Raw genomic sequence first — 23,014 nt, 5'->3', positions numbered from 1 at the left:
CAATGAGATTCTATTATGAGTTACATTCTAGAAAGTAAGGTAAGATGAGCTAGATGGTATGCAGGACAATTATGGTTGCTCTAATCTATTTTCATATTAGTTATAGACTTTTAATTTCAACAGCCCTTGGCTTTGCAACTTCCACCTTAGGTGCACCCATCACTTGAGTCAGGGTATGTTGACACCGCCTAATCAATTTCTTCGACTAGTAGGAGAGAGCAATTTGCCACTCACCCTCTGAGTTAGGAGAGACGGTCTTAGGATGACATTTGCAATGAATCACAATGTCACATTAATATCTTCTCATATTACATGCTCTATGATGACAAAAAGGCGAGCACCAAAGTTGTATATGAAGTCCGTTGAATATATTTATCATCATCATTAGTATGGAAAATACAAAATGGTGTGAAGCTAATCTCGATCATTGATGTAATCCTACTATATATATCAAGAAGCACCTTGGTCACTCCATAACAAATTTGGGCTATGAACAAAATCAAATTGTGCAATCAATTTTTCATTTCATGATTAAGGCTTCATTTGAGATAGTTTTCTTACTATTTAAAAGTAGCTTTCTATAATTTTTCATTTCATGATTAAGGCTTCATTTGAGATAGCTTTCTTACTATTTAAAAGTAGCTTTCTACTACCATTTTTTTTTTTTGAATTAGAAATTTTTATACTAGAAAGTTGTTTTAGAAAACAGTAAGAAAGTTGTCCTAAACAAAACATAAATGATATGCCATACATGATATTAGGATGCAAAAAGTTTAAAAAACTTGCATTTTTAAGTAGCTACCATGAGATTCATTTTCAACCTAGGGTTGAATAAAAAAATTTGTCTTAAAAGGATATATGTTTTATTTTTCATTTCATTTGGTTTGTCTGATGTTCCTAATACATTCATGCTCATTTTGACCTATATGCGAAGTTCATTCCTTGAAAAATTCTTATAGATTATTTTGATGATATCATGGATTTTAGGATTATTGAAACGGATCATTTATAACACCTCAAACATGTGATAAATAGTATCTGCATTTGAAAAATTGTGCCTTTATGCAATTATAATCTCTAAGGCTGATGAATTATTGACCCTATCAAGATAAAAGATGTTGTAGTTAGGTCACAACCATAATCAATCATGGAGGTGCTTGACTTTCAAAGATTAGCTACATTACTTATAAATTTGTAAAAATCTTTGTTGAGTGCTAGAAAATTTATGACGATGGAGAGAATTTTATATCCTAGATTTGCATGAAGATCGAGCACACACAAATATATAAAGGATAAAAATATAGGAGATACTAAATTTTTATGTTAAAAACTCGTAAAAAGAAAAAGTTATAGGACTTGACCGAATTAAAATAATCCATTATGTTTTTTAAGTTACAATGGTTTGTTCTTCCCCACAACTGGAGAAGATGGAATTACAAAGTTATGAGCGCATGTTTGATCTTCTATAGTTGTAGCAAAGATTGTGAGAGGATAAGTAAAAAATGATGACTACATTCTGACGATGTTAATAAGGTAATGATAGTTGGACAACAGTCAGATAATAGTGGTTGTGCGACATCAACAATATCATATCAATTGGTTGATGGTGAATGGACTATGATAGTCGCATGACGATTGACAAATCATGTTAGTATGCTAATGATAGCTAATTAAAAGACAGTAGTCGGGCATGGTCAGCCCAATGAAGGTAGTCTTACGACAACAATGACTGACAATGATTATCAGCATCAAACATTAGATAGAGCCCTAGAGTTTTTCAAATCTCTGGGCTATCTCTAATCTAGAATTTAGGTCTACGTTATGTAAATAATAGAGATCTATTTATAGTTTTTTGAGAGTAACATTTTGAAAAATCTAGTTGAAATTTCATAACACTCCATTGGATGGTCCGTATTGAATTAATTAAAGACTATTTGTAACATTAAGTGTCTTAAAAATCTCATAATCAATTAATTTTGGGCTCGTTGGATTCATCTCATCAAGCTGATCGATTTTACTATAAGCATACATGTTTAGGAGATAATTAAAAATTTAGTCATTGATTTAAGGTCACCATGGCAAAAAATTCTCCAATTGTAGGATTTTAAAAGATTTTAGATATAACCCAATGATATACTTTAGTGAAAATTTAAATCTTGTAAAATAACTGGCTATGCATGCCAAATGGATATGTCTTTGTTGTTCAACCCAAAATGGAGCCCTTATAAGCTATTTTCTCCGTTCTTGGGGGTGAGCTTGCAAAAGATATGTTTTGTCTTAAGTGGAGTCCTCGTGAACTATCCCAATTCAAAATTCAACGCCAAAAAGGATAGGACAAATACCTTTCGACCTGATTTTTAGTCAAAAGAAAGATGCCTTCATTATAGTACAATTATAATAAAAGTGTTCGAATCAAATGGTTAGCCAAAATAAGAAAAATATATAAAATGGTGCCATTATAGTAGGAGGTGTCAATATTTGACACGACACAAAAATTCGACTTGAACTTGACCCGAAAATTTTGGGTTAGGGTCAACCCGAACCTGAAACGGGGTCAGGGTCGGGTTCAACAATTTGACCAGTTTTAAAAATCGGGGCAATTTCGGGTTGACCCTTTGACCCGAAAACTCGTTTTTGACCAAACAACCTGAGATTGACCCTTTTTTTTTACCCGAAAAGTGGATATTGGTCCGTTTTTTTATCTGAAAACTAGTAATTTTTTGTTGTCACTAGGTCATTTGGGTCATGTTGGGTTGATCCAGACCCGAAGCGGGTCTGGTTCGGATCCGGAAAACCGATCCGTTTGCAAAAATGGGTCGAGCTCATGTTGTACCAAATAGTGTCGGATCAGTTTCGGGTTCGATCCGAATCCGACCCGTGACCTGAAATTGATACCCCTACATTATAGCATGATTATTGCCAATATTTACATGTTCTCTAGAGCTTCTTGTCATGCGTAATGCATATAATAAAACAAAAAAATGCCCTCTTTCTGAAGCACTTTTTTAATAATTTTTTTATTTTATTTTTTTATGCTAAAAAATTGCTTTAGGAAGCAATAAAAAGCCGTCCCAAATGAAACATAAATCATGTTCAAACTTGTTTGAACAAATATCTGGTCATTATTCGAATACATTTGAACAATTATTTAATCATAGTTTGAATAATATTGGGGAAGAGCTCGCTGGCTGTGAAGGTAACTTTCTACCTTTCGCGCGCTTCTTCGGCCAAATCCCATAAATCCGCCGAACTGAGGGATTTAGTACATCCGGGATTTAAGCCGTAAATCCTTTAATCCGGGATTTACCCATCGCCGGGATTTAATGCGCGCACAAAAACTGTTTGGCTGGATTTAGCGTAAATCCGACTTAAATCCCGCTGTGAATCGGATACGAAACAGCCCCTATAAATGGAGGGCCACTCCGGTGCCACCGTCCGCTCTCGGAATTCTCAATCCCCATCACCCTCGCACTCAGCTTCCGCCTCCGCTTCCAGTTCCGTTCACCACAAGCGAAAGTTCCAGGCGACGACGGCTGCAGCTGCACCTTTTTCCCTCTCCGACACTGGTGCCCTCACCTCTAATGACGACCTCGACAGTATCAGCGCAAGGGAAGAGGAGGAGGATGACACCGATGAAGAGGACGAAGACGATGACGAGGACGAGGAGGAAGAGGAGGAGGACAACGACTCCATGAGGGCATTTACTGCCGCGCGTCTAGACACTCACAACAACGCGGGCGGTGGTGGTGGGAACTCCAGAAGTAGCACCAAACCACCGAAGCCTGATGGCTTACAGGTGAAGGTTGAATCTGCCTCTGCTGGTGTGGCGCTGGAGAGTGCGAAGGAAGAGCGTGTTGCAGCGGGACTGTCAGCTCAGCAGAATGTTGGCAATGCTGGTTTGATACCGGGCATTGTGGTGAAGGATGATACTGTGAATGGAATCTTCACGGAGAATATACAAACGAGTGGTGCTTACAGTGCCAGAGAGGAGGGGCTCAAGAGGGAGGTGCTGTTTTTCTTAATCTTTGTCTGCTTTCTAGTTTATTTGTAGTTATGTTTTATGGCTTTTCGAATCAGGAGGATATTTCTATTTTTAGTATAATTCTAATTTCTATTGATTGAAGTTCAATTTTCCTATCAGTATGTGGCTGGAATTTGGACTTGCTGCGTAATCTCATGAGATTGATCAGGCTTTGATTATTTGATTGCAGTGGTGGTTATGGAGTATGATTTTGGGACTGCATGATTGCCAATTCATAAGTTATTGAACCTTATTGAATTTTTTAGGTTTGACGTCTCTTATTGTTATTTGCATGTTGATTTTGGCTTTTTATGTCATTCATTTTCCATTTTTAAGGAGAGTTTCATCGTATCAACTTCTTCACAGAAATTGTTATGGGTTTTTTTTTTTTTGGTGTTATACCTTGAATATAGCCTATCAACACCTTACTATTTTAGTCGAATGTAGGAACACAATAATAGGGAAATATGCAGCAAAAACGAAACATGTAAGATTATCTCACATGCTTTTACCGTACAATTTTGATATGGTAGTCCAGTTGCACCCCATGTTTATAATATTACGATAATCATCTGCAACATCTATATTGCACTATTAAAAAGACGATTGACACTACGTAGAAGAAGTCCTAGGCATTCATACATTTTAGATATTATAAAATCCGAAGGAGAATTTATATTTTATAAAATCTCATAAAGTATTTAGAAGAATTTGTTGATTTCCAAGTTTAAAAATAAGGAAGGAATTATTAGAATTAATGCTACCTTAATTTTAAATTTGCAAGAGGATGTACCCTAGTGTATGCTTTTTGCTGATGATATTCTTCTTGTTGATAGGACGGAGAGAGAGTTGAAGGAAAACTTGAATTATGGAGTTCATCCTTAGAGTCTAAAGGTTTTCGTTTGAGTATATCTAAAATCAAATACATAGAGTGTAATTTTAGTAGTAATAGATCTAGTGGAAGGATTGTGATTATGGGAAATCAAGTCATTACAAAGAGTATACATTTTAGATACATCGGTTCTATTGTTCAAAGTGATGGTGAAGTAGATGGGGATATTATTAGTAGAATTCAAGTTGGTTGGTTGAAGTGGAGGAATGATTCGGGTCCGTTGTGTGATAAGAAAATATCCCTCAAACTTAAGGGAAAATTCTATCATTTCTATAGGATGGTGGTGAGACTTGCAATGCTTTATGGTGCAAAATGTTGGCCATTAAAAGTGTTGCAGAGATGAGGATGCTCAGGTGCATGAGTAGCTTTACTCTTAGAGACAAAATGTGAAACTAATATATAAGTGAAAATGTTGGAGTAGCTCTAATGGTAGATAAGATTAGAGAGAGTGTTTGGGTCATATTCAATTCGTTTTATGTTTATCGAGCTTTAGACAAATAAGCCTTATCGAGTTATAAACGGGCTCTACTTCAAGATGTCATTGGCTTAACAAACGAGCTTTATCAAGCTTACTAACAAACAATTACAACAAGCATGTTTGCAAACATATCTACTGTTCATTTTCGAACAACCAAATTAGCCTGTTCATGAACATATTATTGAGTGTTATTAAGCTACCAAACGAGCCTGTTCGCAAATATATCTAACGAGGGTTTTCGAACTATCAAACAAGTCCGTTCACGAGCATATCTAGCGAGTGTTTTCGAGCTATCAAACGAGTTCGTGAAATATAACTAAATAATATTATAAAATAGAAATAGTTGTAATTAAATTATACATAATATCGATTTAATATATATTTATAATTTATTTTAATTAATATATACCATAACATTTAATTAATTTTAAAATTTATTAATTAATATTATTATATCATTATATTAGAATAAATATAAAATATTTATATTATGTATGTTCATCATTTTTATGATCAAACATTAATCATATTTTAAAGAGCCTATTCACAAGCTTTGCATTAAACAAGAATTGAGTTTCATGTCAGGCTTGTTTATGAGCTTTAAATGATGTTGTTCAAGAACATAAATTAGCCGAATTCACTGTTGTTCAAGTTTGTTTATTTAAGCATCAAGTATTTAAAAGAATGTTCAAACTTGTTTGCTTAGTTAATTAAATGATGAAGGACGAGTTTTAATTGAGCTGAGCCTCGAGTAGCTTATCGAACGCTCGGTTCGTTTGTAGCCCTATTTGTGTGTGCCAGGGCAACTGGTGGGTGTAGACCCACTTTGGGGTTTGTTAAATAGGATTCCTGTGAACTCTTTCTGGCATGAATCTAAAAATCATGTGCGAATGGTGTGGTAGCATTGGCTAGAATGCTTGGGGATTTCTTTCACTAAGCATTCATTGTTGTCTTTGGTGCTACAATTAAGATTGCTTTGTTTGACACTACAATTAAACTTTAGGGGCGCTGCAGCAACCATTCAGTTGCCACAACACCTGTACTTCTGCTGTGGGCATAGTGGGAAATCCATAATTTGGCAGTTGGCTAGAAGGAAAGCCATCACCCCACCTTTCTTTGAACCCAAACGCCACAAGTGGCGTGGAAGTGTGTTGGTCCAGATCCCGCCTAGATTGCTGTCCTTGAATAGGCATTGAATTAATGATCACAGTGCTTTTCTCGTTTAGTTTCTCATGTTAGTATTATAATAAAATTGATTTGCTTGATTTTCTGTCTAGGAAGATGCTGGAAAGCTTAAATTCCTGTGCTATGCAAATGATGGTGTAGATGAACATATGATATGGTATGGCTTTATTCTTTTTCTTTTTAAACAGCAATATCTTGGCAACAATTGTCCTTTGATGTACTCATTTGTAAGCATTGTGGCCGTGTAAAAGCTTAAAGTGGTTTCTTGATACTAGTTTGATCTCGTGTTATTTGCTCATCAGCTTCTGGTTTTTCCAGGCTCATAGGGTTGAAGAATATATTTGCTCGGCAACTTCCAAATATGCCCAAGGAATACATTGTCCGTCTTGTTATGGATAGGTAATTATTGAGATTTATTTTCCTGCACCGTCATAAACTGTCATTTTGTTTATTGAATAGTTGTATTGGATTGTGGGGATCATTCATCTTCCTATTAGTTTCATGGACGTGCATTTGATTTTTATGAAAAAAACCTTTGGTGTTATACTCGCATTTGTAACTTGAGCACTCACCTTCAATTCTAGATGCTCGCATAAACATAGACAGTTTTGATCGCTTTTCTTTGAGTGTTTTGGCTAACTTCCTAAAAATTTTGAATAACAGACTTTTTACTTGATGCCTTAATATGTCAAAGCTTCATTGTTGTAGAAGTCCTCCTTTGTCTACTTTTTTTATCATTCATTGTGTAGGTCTTTGTGAACGAATGCAAATATGCGTGTCGTTGAATTTTGGTGATGGTTGTCATCAGCTAAGAAGAAGTTTACACATAAGTTGAATTAAAAAACTATGATGTTCTTGTTGTAACTGCCGTCATCTTCGTTATCCTTATCTATATATCTCAAAAATGATGAGTATATATCAAGATTTAATGATAATAATTTGACTATAGGTGTAAATTAAGGTATTTAATTCATAAGTAGCTTGGAAGTATGAATAAAGGCTAAAGGAAATTAATGAATGAAAATGAAAAAGATGAAAAAGCCTTAACCCTAGAGGTATAAAAATGATAGGGAGTTATAAGTGGTTATTTGTGTTAGTAGTTAATATTAGTTCTATTAATTATAATAGTTAAACTATGTGATGTCTTTGTAAGTTTTTAAATACCTCTTCTTTAGGAGTATTAGGGCATCAATAAAAATGAACTAAGCTCCCTTTGTTCTGACATTCTCTTCTTCCCCCTTCTCAGCCTTGCATTTAATGGTGTCTTTGGCGAACTTGAATCATCATTTACCCTTCTTTCCATTGTATTCTGGTAGATCGTGCAATTAGAATGAATTAAGCTCCCTTTGCTTTAATATTCTCTTCTTCTCCCTTCTCGGCCTTGCATTTTATGGAGTTTTTGGCTAACTTGAATTGTCATTTACTTTTCTTTTCATTGTATTCTGGCAGATCGAGCAATGAGTTTGTATCAATTGGTGCTCTCAGTGAGCCTCTTGCCAGGCGCTGCCTCTGATCTCTACCTCCATCTTTTGGATATCCCATTTCTCGTATGAGTCCTATTTCTCATCATTATCTCTGTTAAAATTGATTGTTCCACATCTTGTAAACTCACAATCTTCACTATCTTCACCATCACAGATCTCCATCATATCTCAAGAAAAAAAAGGAGAAATCTAGTCTAGAGCCCGCATCCTCATCTCAGCTTATTCATTCGCTTCAAGTACGATAGATCTCACATTTACATCTTCATTCCCAATTCCATTTTTATATACTAGCATATTCACTTCAGCTTTGGTATGAAAAGATCAAATCACAATTCTATGTTAGCTTCATCCACTGCAGAATGTCATAAGTAATCTGTATTCCAATGCTCATGATAAATGTCCTTAGAGTCTCTTGTAGTAGTGACAATGGTGCCACATCGCCTCGATAGTGTTTAACAAAAATTGGTACAGTTTTGAAAGTTTATATGCTACATCAATTGGAGACGAACTAGGCCTGAAGCAAACTTTAAGTAAAACTTGATGCCAAAATGTTGAAGATATGCCCCCAATACAAAATCACATTATCAAGATTTAGGCCGCACCTCATAAATTTTTAGTTTGATGATCAATGGCAGAAGCTTTATGATGGACCATTAAGTAATGACAAATATTTTCTCAAGCTCATTTTGTGATTCATACGGGAATCAGGGCATTATCTCATGCTCCACCAATCAATTTTATATTGCCTGCAATTGCTGTATGAGATACTCCTAAGTCCTAACATTCCCAAAATGACTCCAATCATATTGTAGCAATTGCAGGACCCCTAGGAACAACTTAAGAATGGTTCCCCCCACATTGTCACAAACAATCGTTGAAATGGTGTGGCTTGACATACACTACCTCCTACAATTGGCTCTACATACACTACCTCCTACTATTTTGCCTATGATTCTATCTACTTATCTTGATATGAAAATATTGCTATGGCTCTTCACTTGAATTTGCTTTACCTTGTTATGTGATTTGATCATGAGGGCTAGGTCGATTTGAAGGGGATGGTAATGGTAGGGATTTGTAAGATGTTATATGGATCTATAGTTAATGGTAGTCCTACTAATTGTAATACGGTAGAGTGTTATGTTTGTTAATTGTTAGCTAATTTTGTCCATATAAATTGTTAAATATATCATCTTTGGGAGTATTAGGCCATAATGAAAATGATCTAAGCCCCCTTGCTCTGAGATTTCTTCTTCCCCATCTCAACCTTGCATTTTCTAGAGTCCTGGCAAGCTTGGATCCTTGTTTATCTTTTTATCTAGTGTATTCTGGTAGGTTTTACTGCAGGTTTGAATCAACAAAATGCAAGAGATAAATTTGCCATTTTTTGCATATCCTTGAATGCCGAAGTTGTTTTTCTATCTGTCTCTAATTTTGACAATATTGTGAATCATCAATTGATGGTTTAAATTGGCTAGACATAATGCCGCCAGTTTTCTTCAAACTTCACACCTGGAGTTAATAACTGCGCGCATCTAGGTAAGTGAATTTCATTTATCTAAGCAATTTTTATACGTCATGTTATTATGGAGGAGAGAGAATAAGACAACTCGTGCATTCTAGGGTTATAGTCTGCTGAAAACAACTTAAAAGATCGCCAAAATTTAGCTTGAGGACCTTCATAATCTTTATGTAATGAATCTTGAACAACCTGGAATCCATTCAATGTAAAGTTCTGTTTTTTAACGCTACAGCTTACTTAACGTTAGTCCTAACATACCTTATGTTGGTATTTTCCATTATCCTGCGTAATCTTGTGTTTTTGTATAGGATAGCTTCCATAATTAATAGGGACTTTCTATTCTTTCTGCGTGGAGCACGTTCAATTATCTTGATTCATTATCCTAACAGCATCATTTTAATTTTTTGAAAAATCAGTGGAAGGAAAATTCATATAACAGCCTCCTTGCAATTTACCCAACTAAGAAAAATGATAAGGATGACTAAGGGGTCCAAATGACCTGCTTCTGCAGTTGTAGACTTGAAGTCCTGCATTGCTTTTCCCTGACTTGGAAGGATTTGACTCCGAAAAATATTGTTGTCGGTTGTCTGAAATTCTTCTTAAATAAAAAAAAGAACCGAACCAAGCTTCAAATGTAATATGTGGCTTTTCATCATAAAGCATGTTAGACTCTACTGTTTGTTTCAATTGATTTGATAATATGTTCTGTAATTGACAACAAGTTTCCTTTTCCTCCTTTAAGCTCCATCCTGGGTAAAATTATTTAGAGGCCAACTTTTGCTTTCCACATCATTAAGGCTTCTTCTCCATGCATTCTTCTTTGGAGGTTGAATGCCTATGTGGCAGTACCGATTGAAATGCCATAATTGGGGTTTTGCATCTTTAAGAGACAAGAAAACCCCCCAAGATGGCAGCCTTGAAACATTCCTTATGATAGGAGAAATGACAAATTGGTAACTGGTGGGGGCAGAAGAATGTGTGACCTGTGATCTCATTTCCATTCTACAAAATATGGAGGCTTCCATGAATTTTATATTCCTTGACACTGTATATTGACTTGATGTCGCATATCAACGTATAGTTTAAAGTTTAATTTCTGAATCTTGTTTTCCTTATGCGTGACTTTCTGATTGTTGATGATGTTGCAGACAATGTTTTTTATAGGCCTTATTTCTTTTCCAATATAGTTTATGCTTTGATGCCAACCTTCAGAATGCTGCGTGAGTTTAAATAAAAATTTCTGCAGAAGCCACAAGTCCATGATGGTTATCAGGCTTAATCAGGTTGTCGGGGGCATAACTTACCGGCCATATCTTAGGTATCATATTATGGTTGTTGCTCATCCTTTTTCTTCTGCTTTAAATATAGGTTATGCTGTATTTTTTTTAATTTTGGACTCTCTCTCTCACTCTCACATATTATTTGATCAACAGAGTCTTTGTAGAAAGAATTTGTTGTTACCTGATCAACAATATGCATGCAGAAATTTTCATTTATTATTATAGACAATTAGACATTTGACAACATGCTTCTGCTCACATGATGGTTTTTTCTCTAAAGCTATTTTTTGTATAATGGTCGCTCTCATTTATTTATTACAGTGATTTTTTATGGTTTTGTAATCTTTCTTCTAGATTTTTTGAGTCAGATAGTTCCATCAATTTATCAATGTATTCTATCATGTTTTATTGTATCCAAATATATCTCGGTATGAGGCATATAAATTCTGTGCATCGAGAGGCTCCACCATTGCTTTCTCTTTATTCTTCAGTTTTTGACTTTTCAAGCTGAAACTTTTCTGTGGTTCAATTTAATATATTAAAATCTTAGGTCTGTAAAGACACTTTATAAGTTTTCGCTGGAAGTCATATTTATTTTATTTCATTTTGAATTAGCTAGTACACTCTTGCTTAGTAAGAAGATGGATATATTCCTTTACTATATTAGTTTCCGTATCACTTGTATCTTTTTTTGGAATCACAAAAGAAGATTTGACTACTTGCCCATCTGAAAAATCTTTCAAATGTAGTTATTCAAATTTATTTTGTAAAAGAATTGATTTGATTGCTTATTTAGAGTGAAGGGAGTTCAATTTATATTCAGAAAGGGCGTAATTCTTGTTTTATGCATACTGCTTTTAACCATATTTGTTGGTTGTGGATTATCTTTTAAGAAAAAAACCGTTCCACAGATAATTATCACAATGCAAGAACAATTAACTCTGGAACTTTTTTTTTCCTGTTCGTTGGCATCTTTTGGAAAATCTAACTTTTATTCATTTAGTGAAGCTCTGATGTTTATTTTTGACAGGCTTTAGAGCTTTCTTACTCATTAAATTACAAATTCAGGGATGTGATTGATGCATTCTTTGTCAATAGTTTTTAATCGATGTGTCACTGTATCGGTTATACCAAACCATATGTTGGCCCTGAGTGGGCTTATATTCATTATTTAGTGGAAGTTTGCAAGGTAGCACGCCAATCCTGTTTGCACTCCTATGCAAGAACTCTCCTATCCCCGCTACTGAAAATATTGAGCCTAATGAAGAAAGCTGATGCGGGACACCGCCGACGCCGACCGGCAGAGGGAGGGCCGAAGACCCCGCGGCGCGCGGAAGCAGCCGGAACGGGCGAAGTCAGTTCTTAAAAGTCAAAGGGTTATCTGTTTGACCCACCAAGATACTGAATGCCAGAAGAATATTTCCAAGCCTGCAAGCTTTAACCTACCAAATTGGAAAAGTATAAGTTCCTCATCAAGTTGAAGTTTCTACCATCATTATGCCTCCCGCTTAATGTAGATTTGCATGAAGCACCAACTTCCACTGCATTGCTTACTTATCAAGAAGATGAAGGAATGACCCATCGGGCATCAGCTTATTCTCCACCATTGTTTAAAATTGCACTATATGAGGCTCACCTTAAGGTCCACCTCAGCACAATTCTAGTGAAAAGAGCCTCGAGCTTTTTTTATGAGGCTTGCTTGCCTTGAGGCGCGCCTCGCCTCGCTGGCGTGAGGCATATGCCTCATTATATATATATATATTATAAATTACTTAAATCCTAAACTAAAGCCCCGAATAAATCATGCCTTCATGCACTCCTAAACTGTAACAACTTCCTCTTAAATGCCTCAACCTCCAGTCTGTTGCCTTTGCTTTAGCCACCACCGTCGTAGCCATTGCCAGGGATCACTTGAAAGTTGCATACCACCACCACCTCCTCCTTTAAAATTTTTGGATTATTACTCTTATCTTTATGTTGATAAATATTTATGAAAAAGTAAGATGACTAAAATAAATGAAGTAGATTAAGAGACATTGAACTCCACAATATGAGGTAAGAGAGAGGCCAATTTGTTATGATGATGATTCAAATAAAGATCCCCTTAGTGATGACAGTGCAGATGATTTTTGAGTTGTTGTTAATTATTTCAACTTTTTTTATGAATTAAATGTGGATGTGTTGTGAACTAAGAAAGAAGGAATTTGGAGTTAAACTTGATTAATGAGGAAAATTCGATGAAAAAACAAGATTTTTGTCGAATTTTCGGTGAATTTCCGAACGATGGTAATTCGCGCGTCGGTAAACCGGCACTGAACGAACCGACGAAATTTACGTCGGAATTGCCGTCGTTATATTACCATCATAATATCCGTCGATGCATGCGCCGTTTTTCCCGGCGTATTTACTTCCGCCGGAAGCTCTGACTGTAATCGAAGGTTTTCCTGTAGTGGATGTTATATGATACTTTTATTCAATTCTCATATTTTATGTTATTTTGATCTGCTCTTGTAATATTTTGATTTCAATTTTACTTCTTACCATTTATCACTTGTAATTTTACGTCTTGCGCAATTTTTTGTTTTATATGCATGTCAATTTGTTACTTCATAGTTCAATAGAAAGTTAATATATCATCGTTTAACATATTATTTGGGCATTATATAAAAATTACTTTTAACCTTTATTTTCATTTTACATTATTTTTGTATTTTGAGGCTTATGCCTCAAAACGCCTTGAGGCTCAACGCCTCGCCTCACGAATGACAAACGTCTTAATATCCAATTGCATAATTTTAAACCTTGCTCTCCACCCGATGGCTTCTAAAATATCATATCAAAGTTCTATAATTTAATAGCTTGTGCTGTTGAAGTCTTGACGTGTGAATATTGTCAACAACAACAACAACAACAACAACAACAACATCAAGCCTTTATCCCACTACGTGGGGTCGGCTACATGAATCCTTTTTCTCCATCGTGTCCTATTAAAAGTCAAATTCTCGTTTAAATCTAATAAAGAAAGATCATTCATAATATTTTCTAACAATGTCTTTTTAGGTCTACCCCTACCTTTCTTAACATAAGTCAAATCTAATACCTCTACTCTCCTAACCGTGTGAATATTGTCAACGATGCAAATTTTATTCCTTTATGGTGTAAAGTTTGGATAGAGAAACAAAAAATAAGCTCTATCACCCTCATTTATTGTGGTTGTTGCTCGTTCGGTCTTTGTTGATCCCTCCATAAAGAATGTTACTCGATGGTAAATAGAGAGGAGCTAGCTTGTGTTTGTTGCCCAAAATCAATGGAAAACTTTGCATGCTGCTTAACTTGATGGGAGGTTAGGCTTCATTTGATGTGTTTTTTCCCACTTCTTGCTACTAATAAAGAATTAGATATGTCTAACTAGAGTTGTCAATCATTTATCAATAAATTAAATGATATAAGATTTATGAAATATTAATACCCAATGTTGGACTAATAATAAGAAGGCATGTAGTGTGAAACTTCTTAAGTAAAAAGAAGCTAAACTCTTAAACATCGAAGCGCATGTTGGTGTAATTGTTGGAATTTCATTAAGAAACTCCGTAGTTAAGCGTGCTCATTCCAAAAAAAATTTGGGATGAGTGACCTCCTGGGAAGTTACACCAATAAGACAAAATCCGGAGAAATCCTTAAAGATATTGATGAGGATGTCAGCTACTTAAGTGTGTGAGATTGTGAAACGCTTTAAGTAAAAAGAAGCTAGACTCTTAAAAATCAAGGCGCCTTTTGGTGTAATGGTTAGAATTTCATTAAGAAACTCCGCAGTTAAGCGTGCTCATCCCGGAGAAATCCTGGGATGGGTGACCTCCTGGGAAGTTATTCCAACATGATAAAATCATGAGGTCCTGAAGGCTAAAGAGAACAATATCTCGATATTTAAGAGTTTGAGCTGTTACATGTAGCCAAGAAGACTCCATCAATTTGACTTAGTTAACCTGCCTCTCTTCTCTTATACCTTATGTGTGTGACATTTGTGCTAAAGCGAGCATAACAACTTGGTGGTCTCTATAACATCGATCAAGGCGACATTCTTGATATATATATATATATATATATATATACTATGTGGTGATTACATGTCACTTCCAAAATGCGCATGTCAATTGAGAGAATTTGCCTATGATGTTTGCCCAATTGATCTCTCCTTGAAGTCCAATGGAACTTTCATCACCTGGCTCACTCAAAAGTAGCTAGAATAGGCCCACTAAGAGCTATGATATGTCATTATGTTTATTCTATCAATGAAACTTATTTTAGAGTGTCTGCATATATCAGTAGTTGTTACCATATGTCCCCTTGTGTTACCATGCACATTAATTAAATAATTTATAACTTGCAATTACAACCAAACATTTTATAAACTATTTAAAAATTCCTTGAAAATTGGAGAAGTTACAAAAATGCTCTCTGATTTCATAAAAAAATATAAGAAAATTAAGTAAAAAACACAATGGTCCTTATTGCAGAAGATATATATTTTCTAATTTCACCACTTAGTTTTAAGGTTTTTAAAATGCTCAAATTATCCCTAAGATTCATTTAAAATTGGAAAATTCATATTTATATGGAAAGTTTATAAAAATTCCAAAATAGTCCTATAAAATTGAAAGTAACGTCCTTGGCCTCTAAGCAATATGATTGATTGATATTCAACCTAAAGTTTTACCCTTCATTCACATTTCTTTTGAAAAGCAAGTTAAAACACTAAATCTTCTCACAGGGTGGATGATGTATCATTAAGCTATGATGGTATAGCCCATTCAGTGATAAATGTGCCTATATTTGATAGTTACGTTATTTTATTGAAAAACATGAGAATACACTAGTGGACTTGAAATGGCCAACTTGCAAAAAGGCCATATTGGTTCCCATAAAGGAATTAAAGTGTCATAATGGCTCCTCGAAGAAATTAAAGTATCCATACGTTTATTATGGGGTGGCAAATTGATCTTAGAAATTGGTTTTAGGGTTTGATGGCCAAGTTGCCTTTATGTTTATGATTTCCAAAACATTATAATACTTTCACATGGAAACTTAAAAAACATATTAGCATATCTTCAAGCCATTCAATATAAGATGAATTTGCCTTTGAGCATTCTTTGCAAAATTATTTGATGGCCATGATTCTCAAATTTGGGCCAACTGAATCAACCAACATAGCCAAGAACTTATGTTTTAATTCGCCGCCTCTCAATTAATTGAAAGGTCTTGTTTGGACCTTTCATTGATGTACATGGTGATGTACTCCATACTTTTGAAGTACTTTGAGAATTATGCGAAGGCACCTGTGCACGCCCTAGAGTAAGCCTCCAACCCAAGGGATGATACAAAAAATTTAATGACTTCTGAACTACATGGGTTTCAAGTCATCTCATTTAGTGAACAATTCAAAATTAAATTGATTTTGCGTACACATTCCTTTTTTATGGTAGAAAAGGTTTGCCTTTATGGCTTTATTAGATTGAATCTACTATGCTACACCGTTGTGCCATTATCGGTCTTAAGTTAATACCTTTGAATTTGGTCAGGCATGTTTCATGGTTTTTAGCCTTTCAATCTACATGGCATGACAATCCTTTGCTAACAAAGTAAATTAAGATTATAACACAACAATTTATGCTCTTAGCTTATTCCAACAAAGCAAATAAAGGTTTTATACATAACTTTGTGCCCTTCTCATAATGTCACCCCTTGATCCACTTTAGATGAGTTTCCCATGGTTGCTAATAAGACACCCATTGGACAGAGCTAGGGTTTCCAGATTTAATATTTGTAGCTAAAATTAACAACTTTCAACTTGAAGTTATGACAACCAACATTTCTATCTCTTTGAATTGAAGTCTACTGGTGAAATCATGTGATCTTGACAAATATTTACCCTCACATATATTTCTCATGCACGTAGCAAAATAGTAATATAATTATGCAAATGTTTGTGAAGTTTTTTGAGCGATCTTAACAAAAATTCTCCCTCACATACAAAAGTATTGAATTCCAAATCTAAAACCTTTATCAATATCATTGTAAATCTTGTTATAGTAATTCCAGTCTGTCGCATGAGAAATTCTTGTGTTCACACGCATATGAGCTTGGGTAGTTTTTAGAGCGATCAAAAATAATTGAGCAACAATATCTGACTATCTCGAGAAGAATAATAAGAGAAATAAGCATTTTATATCTTATAAGAATGAATGATCAAATTTGGATATGCTAGTTCTCATGCTTGAAGATTGAATTGATTCTTACGAAAGCTCCTTTAATCATTAGAATGCATGCCTGTATATAGTGGCGAATTCTTTTTATTTTTAAATGTTGGCATAATTAACTATTTAAAAACTCCATCAATATTTTTCATGAGATATTTTTAATTCTAAATTCTAAAATTTAGAAGAGGGCAAAAATTGAGCGTTTAATTAAAAAAATCATTCTAGGAGGAAGTCAGACAAATGATGAACAAAATAAATTAATAAAAAAAAGAAGGTTCTAACACAGTAAAATTTGATTTGTTTTTCTAACATTCCTTATTCATTGGATTGAAATTTATGTGAAGTGATCTTGCTTTTATGTTTTGAGATGCCACTTTATTGTTAGACTTAATCTTCAATGCATAGGGATAAATCTTTTGACATGTTACCTTATGCTGTTTTGTAGTCAGAGATTTGGAGAGATAGCTTTTTGTGCTATTACAGCTGATGAACAAGTTAAAGGCTACGGCACAAGGCTGATGAATCACTTAAAACAGCATGCTCGTGATGTTGATGGGCTAACACATTTTCTTACTTATGCAGACAACAATGCCGTTGGGTATTTCATAAAGCAGGCATGATGCGAGCTTTCTTATATGTTGCTTTCCTAAATCTTTTATTAGTTTGGACTTGCAATCAGTTCAAATGATAGGTTGGTTTGTTTTGAAATATCTATTAATTATGCCCATTGGCCTTTTTGTTTTTATTTTGTTGTTTTCTTTTTTATATTTTTAGTCTGGCTTAAAACAAAAATATGTTTGGATACATATTTATTTTCTATTTATAGACAAAATAGAAATTATGGTTGGCAACCAAAATAGAAACTTTAATCAATATATATGCAATTAGAATAATTAAACCTCTTTTATTGTGAAAGAACTCCTTGGTAGAATTTTTGACAATGAAAAAGAGAATGATTAGGTTTTATGTTTTGCAATCTCATCCTTGATTTAGTTCTGGATTGATCATGGCAATTGGAGGTTAGCCTATTTGAAATATGCCTAGGAATTTCCCGAGTGGCTGAAAGCTGCCTGTGTACCCATTTTTATTTCTTGTTAATCTTATTCTTCTCCTTTTTTTTTTCAATTTAATCTATATTTCTTCTACATAGTTTGTTACTTTGTAACTTGTTGCGATCAGCACGTATTAATTTAAATTGATCCAATGAAGTGGTAGCCGATTTTAGGGATACATGATTATAACTTCAGTATTTAAGGCATGCGTTAGTCTTTCATTTACTTAGTAATTTTTATGCATACACTCAATATTGTTTGCTTGTTGGATGTGAGATTCCTTCAAGTGCAATAAGCAACATCTGAATATTATCTCCTTTTAACGATGCAGGGTCTAGATTTTCTACATTTTTGGTATTTTTTTTCTTTATCTATTTTCTATTGAAATATTTTTATTCGCTTTACTAGAGTTTTTTTATTTTGGCTAAATTTGATGCAGTTGAGATTTTAATTACGTTATAGAAATTCAATTGTTCATTGACTTTTATGTTTTGAATTTCTTGTTGAGTTCTTCAAATTTAATTGAATAATGCATTATCATTTTGTTTGCACATAAACAAAGTGAGTTTTTATGTATATAGTGGTCTTTGATTGTGAATATAAATTTTTTTGTGTGATGTACTTTCATTGTATCATCCTATATCACCATCCCGCATCAAATGTTAACTGTGATTGCTCATTTTGTCTGCCAATTCAGCCTCAGTAGTTGTTCAATTGTAACCAAACTGGGTTCCTTAAAAATCCAAATATGTCCTTTTGCCCTGCGGCAGTCTAATTTCTCTAGAGTTCTTGAACATAAACGCCCAACTTTTTTTTTTTTTTTTTTTTTAAATTTCTATTCAATGCAAGGAAATGAGAATAGTTTTCCAATCTGTTTCGAAAAAATCTATCTATCTGTTTTCCAACCTTTTACAATTCTCTTCATTATTGAAGCAAGTCTTTCACCACTTTGTCAGCCCTGTGTTTCCTTGTTAACTCTTTGATTCCTTGAAAGAATAAGATTAGGAAGAAAAAGAAGAAGAAACTTTTTCTTCCCCTTTTCTTCTTAACCTTTCATCTCATTTACTAAGGAAATGCTCTGAGTGGTTGCTGGCTGGCATGGTTTAGAAGGATAGATTGCACTTTTCTGTTTCTATACTATACAGAGATGTGGCTGCATGCTTGATTAACTTTTTTTCATTTCAATATGTTCATGAGAGCATTTTAACTTCTTCATGACCATCATAACTAATTTTTGTTGTGTACTTGGTGTTAGGGGTTTACGAAGGAAATTTCTCTTGAGAAGGAAAGATGGCAAGGGTATGATATTCTATTTTGGACACTTCAATGATCATTCCAGGCCCCTGAATGGTTCTTTCTTTCATTCTATTTTCCCTGAAAAAAATGTTCTTTTTTTGTTTCAGATTAGGTAGGCACCATCAATTTGAAATTTTAATTGTTCTTTTCTTCAGCTGATAACAATCTATTTTTTTATTTAATATGTCAGTTATGAACTATGAGATAGATTATACCTTAGAAGTCTGAGTTGATTTAAGGGCTTGAGTGCCTTTCATGGATTAAATTTTTCTTTAAGTTATCTTGAGAGCTTCCCAGGGTTAGTTTCTAAAAGCCAGGTGGTTGAAATAGTTGAAAAAAAAGTTGGTTAGTTTCTAGCAAACTGCTGTGGAAAATGCAGATCAATCGAGTAGATTACTGCTGCAATATAAGGAAATTAAATGTAGAAAAATGATTAAACAACAGAGAACCTGATGAAAGGATAATACTTGAAGCAAGAATAGTAGAATTTCAGGCTTAGGACTTACATTCTTTAGGTGATTAAAATAATCTAGCAACCGCAATAAAAATTTGGTAGATGAAAATAGTTATTTGGCCTTTTCACAAAATATGCCGGCAGCCGTTAACATCAAAATAGAAAACTGAGAACCTGATCGGGGTTGTTCTTGCACCACTGAATCCAATATATGTTGATTGAATTGCTTTTTGGATTCAATATTTTCATTTCCCTGGCATGCTTCGAGGCAGTTCTTCCCAGGAATGAGGATACGTTGAGTTGAAATCAAATCAGAATACTTGGAACACATCAAGATTTCATCACCCCGTGAGCATTGGTTTTTGAACATCCTGCAACATCGAGCTTATTCAGATTTTTGGAAGCTGTATTTCTTAGACAGCTGCAGTAAAGCTGTAAAAGGGTAACCAAAACTTCTACGGGATTAACTTATTCATTGGGGCATAAACGTTCACTAGAATAGGTTGGGAGGACTTGACAAAGTCTTGAACTCCATTATGCCCACTCCGCTTATTCAGATCTATGAGAATTTACATTAATGGGAAGTCCTGCATAGCTCTTGAGAACATTGATTTTGAGACAATCAAATCATTTCCATCCTCAATTTTCTCTTTTAAAGGTATCAATACTACCTTCTGGTAGTCCTTTTGTTCTAAGGCATATGTTTTTTGGTACCTGTCTTGGTTAGCATACTGTGATACTGCTTGTGTTTTCCTAAAAGTAAATGACATGCATCATGCAATTTTGACCAATAGAGAATTGTAATAAATATTATTTTCAAACATTTATTTCAATTTTTTTGTTTAACTAAGATAGCTTTTAAGGCTCTAGATGATATTGTGTAGGCAGGTTTGATTTTTTTACCATATTTTCACAACTTTCACAATCAATGATAAGGTTGCACGCTTTTTCTGCACCGTACACCTTTTATGAAAATTGTTGTGGCAGAGCTATTCTGATTCTTGGTCTATAGATTTGCCTAGAACATATCGAAAAATAAGCTGTCCATCATTAACATATACTAGGTGCTTGGTGTCTTCTACTTCATTTTCATCCTCAGGTAAGGCTTCTTCAGTTAGGACTCAAAATGGTGATTGGGGTAATTTAATGTAATGTGTTGAAATCTAATCTTTTGAAGCATTTTATAAGTGAATTCTTAGTATGAAATGTGCTAGCCTTATTGTTTCCAGATGCTTGGGAACGGTTGGGAGTATTGTTTTCTTGCGGTACATGGGGTGCGTCATCATGGGCTTCCTTACCAGTTATATGTAGTTCTTGTCCTAAATCAAAAGCAAAGTTCTTTAGCATTGGATTGTTGTCGTTCTATTCTTAGAGTTAATTTATTGACATCAGATATCATTCAATACTGTTGATTTGTACGATGCAATTATGAGACAAATCAAAAAATGAATCAGGCAATGGTGTTTCCCTCAAGTTTAATATATCGCATTTCAACACCAATTATTCGAATTTAGCTATATATTCTTCTATAGACAAACTTCTTTGTGGAAATTATGAAGTTTAATAAAGACATCTTGCTTGAAATTCCATGGCAAGTATTTTTACTTAACTTTTTTATTTTCTCCGATGTGATAATCTTATTCTTACTCTCTTTAGCCATTGTTTGTTTAATATTCTCATACTGAATGCATGCAAATTCCTTTAACTAGATGGACACAATTTTTACCTATATAATGATAGGCATATCTTTTTATTCAAATACGTGCTCTATTGTACATCTTTGTTGTTGTTGACATGCTCTATTGTATGTCCTAAATCTATGAAGTCCTCAAAATTTAGCCCATCCTCAAAATTTGGGATCCCTATCTTAACCCCAAAAATCTTGGTAACGTCTTATTGATTCCCTTCTAACACAAGGTTCGTCCTCCTTGGATGATTCTTGAAATGCTTGATTGAAATGGTTTTCCATCTTGCGATCCACTCAATGGCCATCTTAGTGGGATAGAATGGAGTCACGTTCACGCCTCTCACACAACGTCAGTTTATGTTTGAATTGTTTGATTTCATGTTGTAATTCTTCTATGGTTATCAGTTGGTTTTGGCGGTGTTAGTTTCTCCTAGGTGTTCTCCTAAATCTATTGTTTTAATACCAAAATTTGGCGTTAATTATGTGCATGGAAGTTAAATAGTTTACATTCAACGGTTTGAAAACCAGCAAGTGATCCAAAAATAATGTGAAATACAATATATAAAATTCTAACACCAATGCAGAAGGAAGTGTTTAAGAAGGTTTTACAACAATTACTCAAGTTGCCCAATAACAACTTTTTTCTTAATTCTAGCCAGGGTCCTTGTCGTGCAGTTTCCATTTGTTTTAACCCAGCTAGTTGCATTTCTAATATAGCCGACAGCTTCCCAAAGTTAATCTTCTAAAAGCCAGGTTGCTTGCTTTAAGGTAGTTAAAATGGTTGGATTAAAAAAAAAACAGGTTAGTTGTGTTCCAGCAACCTACAGTGGAAAATGCAGATCAACAGAGTAGATTAGTGCTGCAATATGAGGAAATTAAATTTAGAAGAAAGATTAGAGTATAGAAAACCTGATAAAGGATAATAATTGTATCAAGAATTGGAGAACTTCAGTCTTAGGGATAACCTTTATAGGTGATTCAAAGAATCCAGCAACATGTAATAAAAATGAAGTAGAAAGAAATAGGTAGTTTAATGTTTTTGCCAATGTTTTAAAAGGCGAAATCGGGAATCGAGGCATTTTGGCTAAGCGAGGCGAGGCGTAAGCCTTGAGGCAGATCGAGGCGTAAGCCTAAAAAATTATAAAAATAAAGACATTTAAAATTATGAATAATGACAAAAATGTAAAAAAAAAAAATATTACGTCAATTGTGAATTTGATGATTTGTTCTAAGATAACATTAGTATATTACTGGAAAAGAAGATTTAAAATAAACTCACTTAAAAATAAAACATCCCTTTAGGATCAAGACCCAATGCAGGCTCATCATCACTTTGATTTTCTTCAGAAGAATCTTCATAATTAATGTCAAAGTCATCCTCAAACTCTTCTTCATCTATAATATTTTTT

At 34.3% G+C, this 23,014-nt stretch overlaps 1 protein-coding gene across 1 annotated transcript in view; it reads left to right on the top strand.

The window, feature by feature from the left end:
• Nucleotides 1-3,182: 3,182 nt before the first annotated feature.
• Nucleotides 3,183-23,014, top strand: part of LOC110114546 (histone acetyltransferase GCN5) — a 49,967-nt gene continuing 30,135 nt past the window's right edge. The window contains exons 1-6 of the mRNA XM_020847463.2: nucleotides 3,183-4,006; nucleotides 6,669-6,733; nucleotides 6,895-6,975; nucleotides 10,829-10,900; nucleotides 17,562-17,730; nucleotides 19,424-19,467. Of these exons, the coding sequence (XP_020703122.1) occupies nucleotides 3,410-4,006; nucleotides 6,669-6,733; nucleotides 6,895-6,975; nucleotides 10,829-10,900; nucleotides 17,562-17,730; nucleotides 19,424-19,467 (1,028 nt within the window). The 5' untranslated portion in view covers nucleotides 3,183-3,409. The remainder of the gene's footprint in view (nucleotides 4,007-6,668; nucleotides 6,734-6,894; nucleotides 6,976-10,828; nucleotides 10,901-17,561; nucleotides 17,731-19,423; nucleotides 19,468-23,014) is intronic.

The sequence above is a fragment of the Dendrobium catenatum genome, unplaced genomic scaffold, assembly GCF_001605985.2.
Source record: "Dendrobium catenatum unplaced genomic scaffold, ASM160598v2 fragScaff_scaffold_157, whole genome shotgun sequence".
NCBI lineage: Eukaryota > Viridiplantae > Streptophyta > Magnoliopsida > Asparagales > Orchidaceae > Dendrobium > Dendrobium catenatum.
The sequence above is the reverse complement of the archived record's forward strand: the minus strand, read 5'-3'. Positions and strand labels throughout refer to the sequence as shown.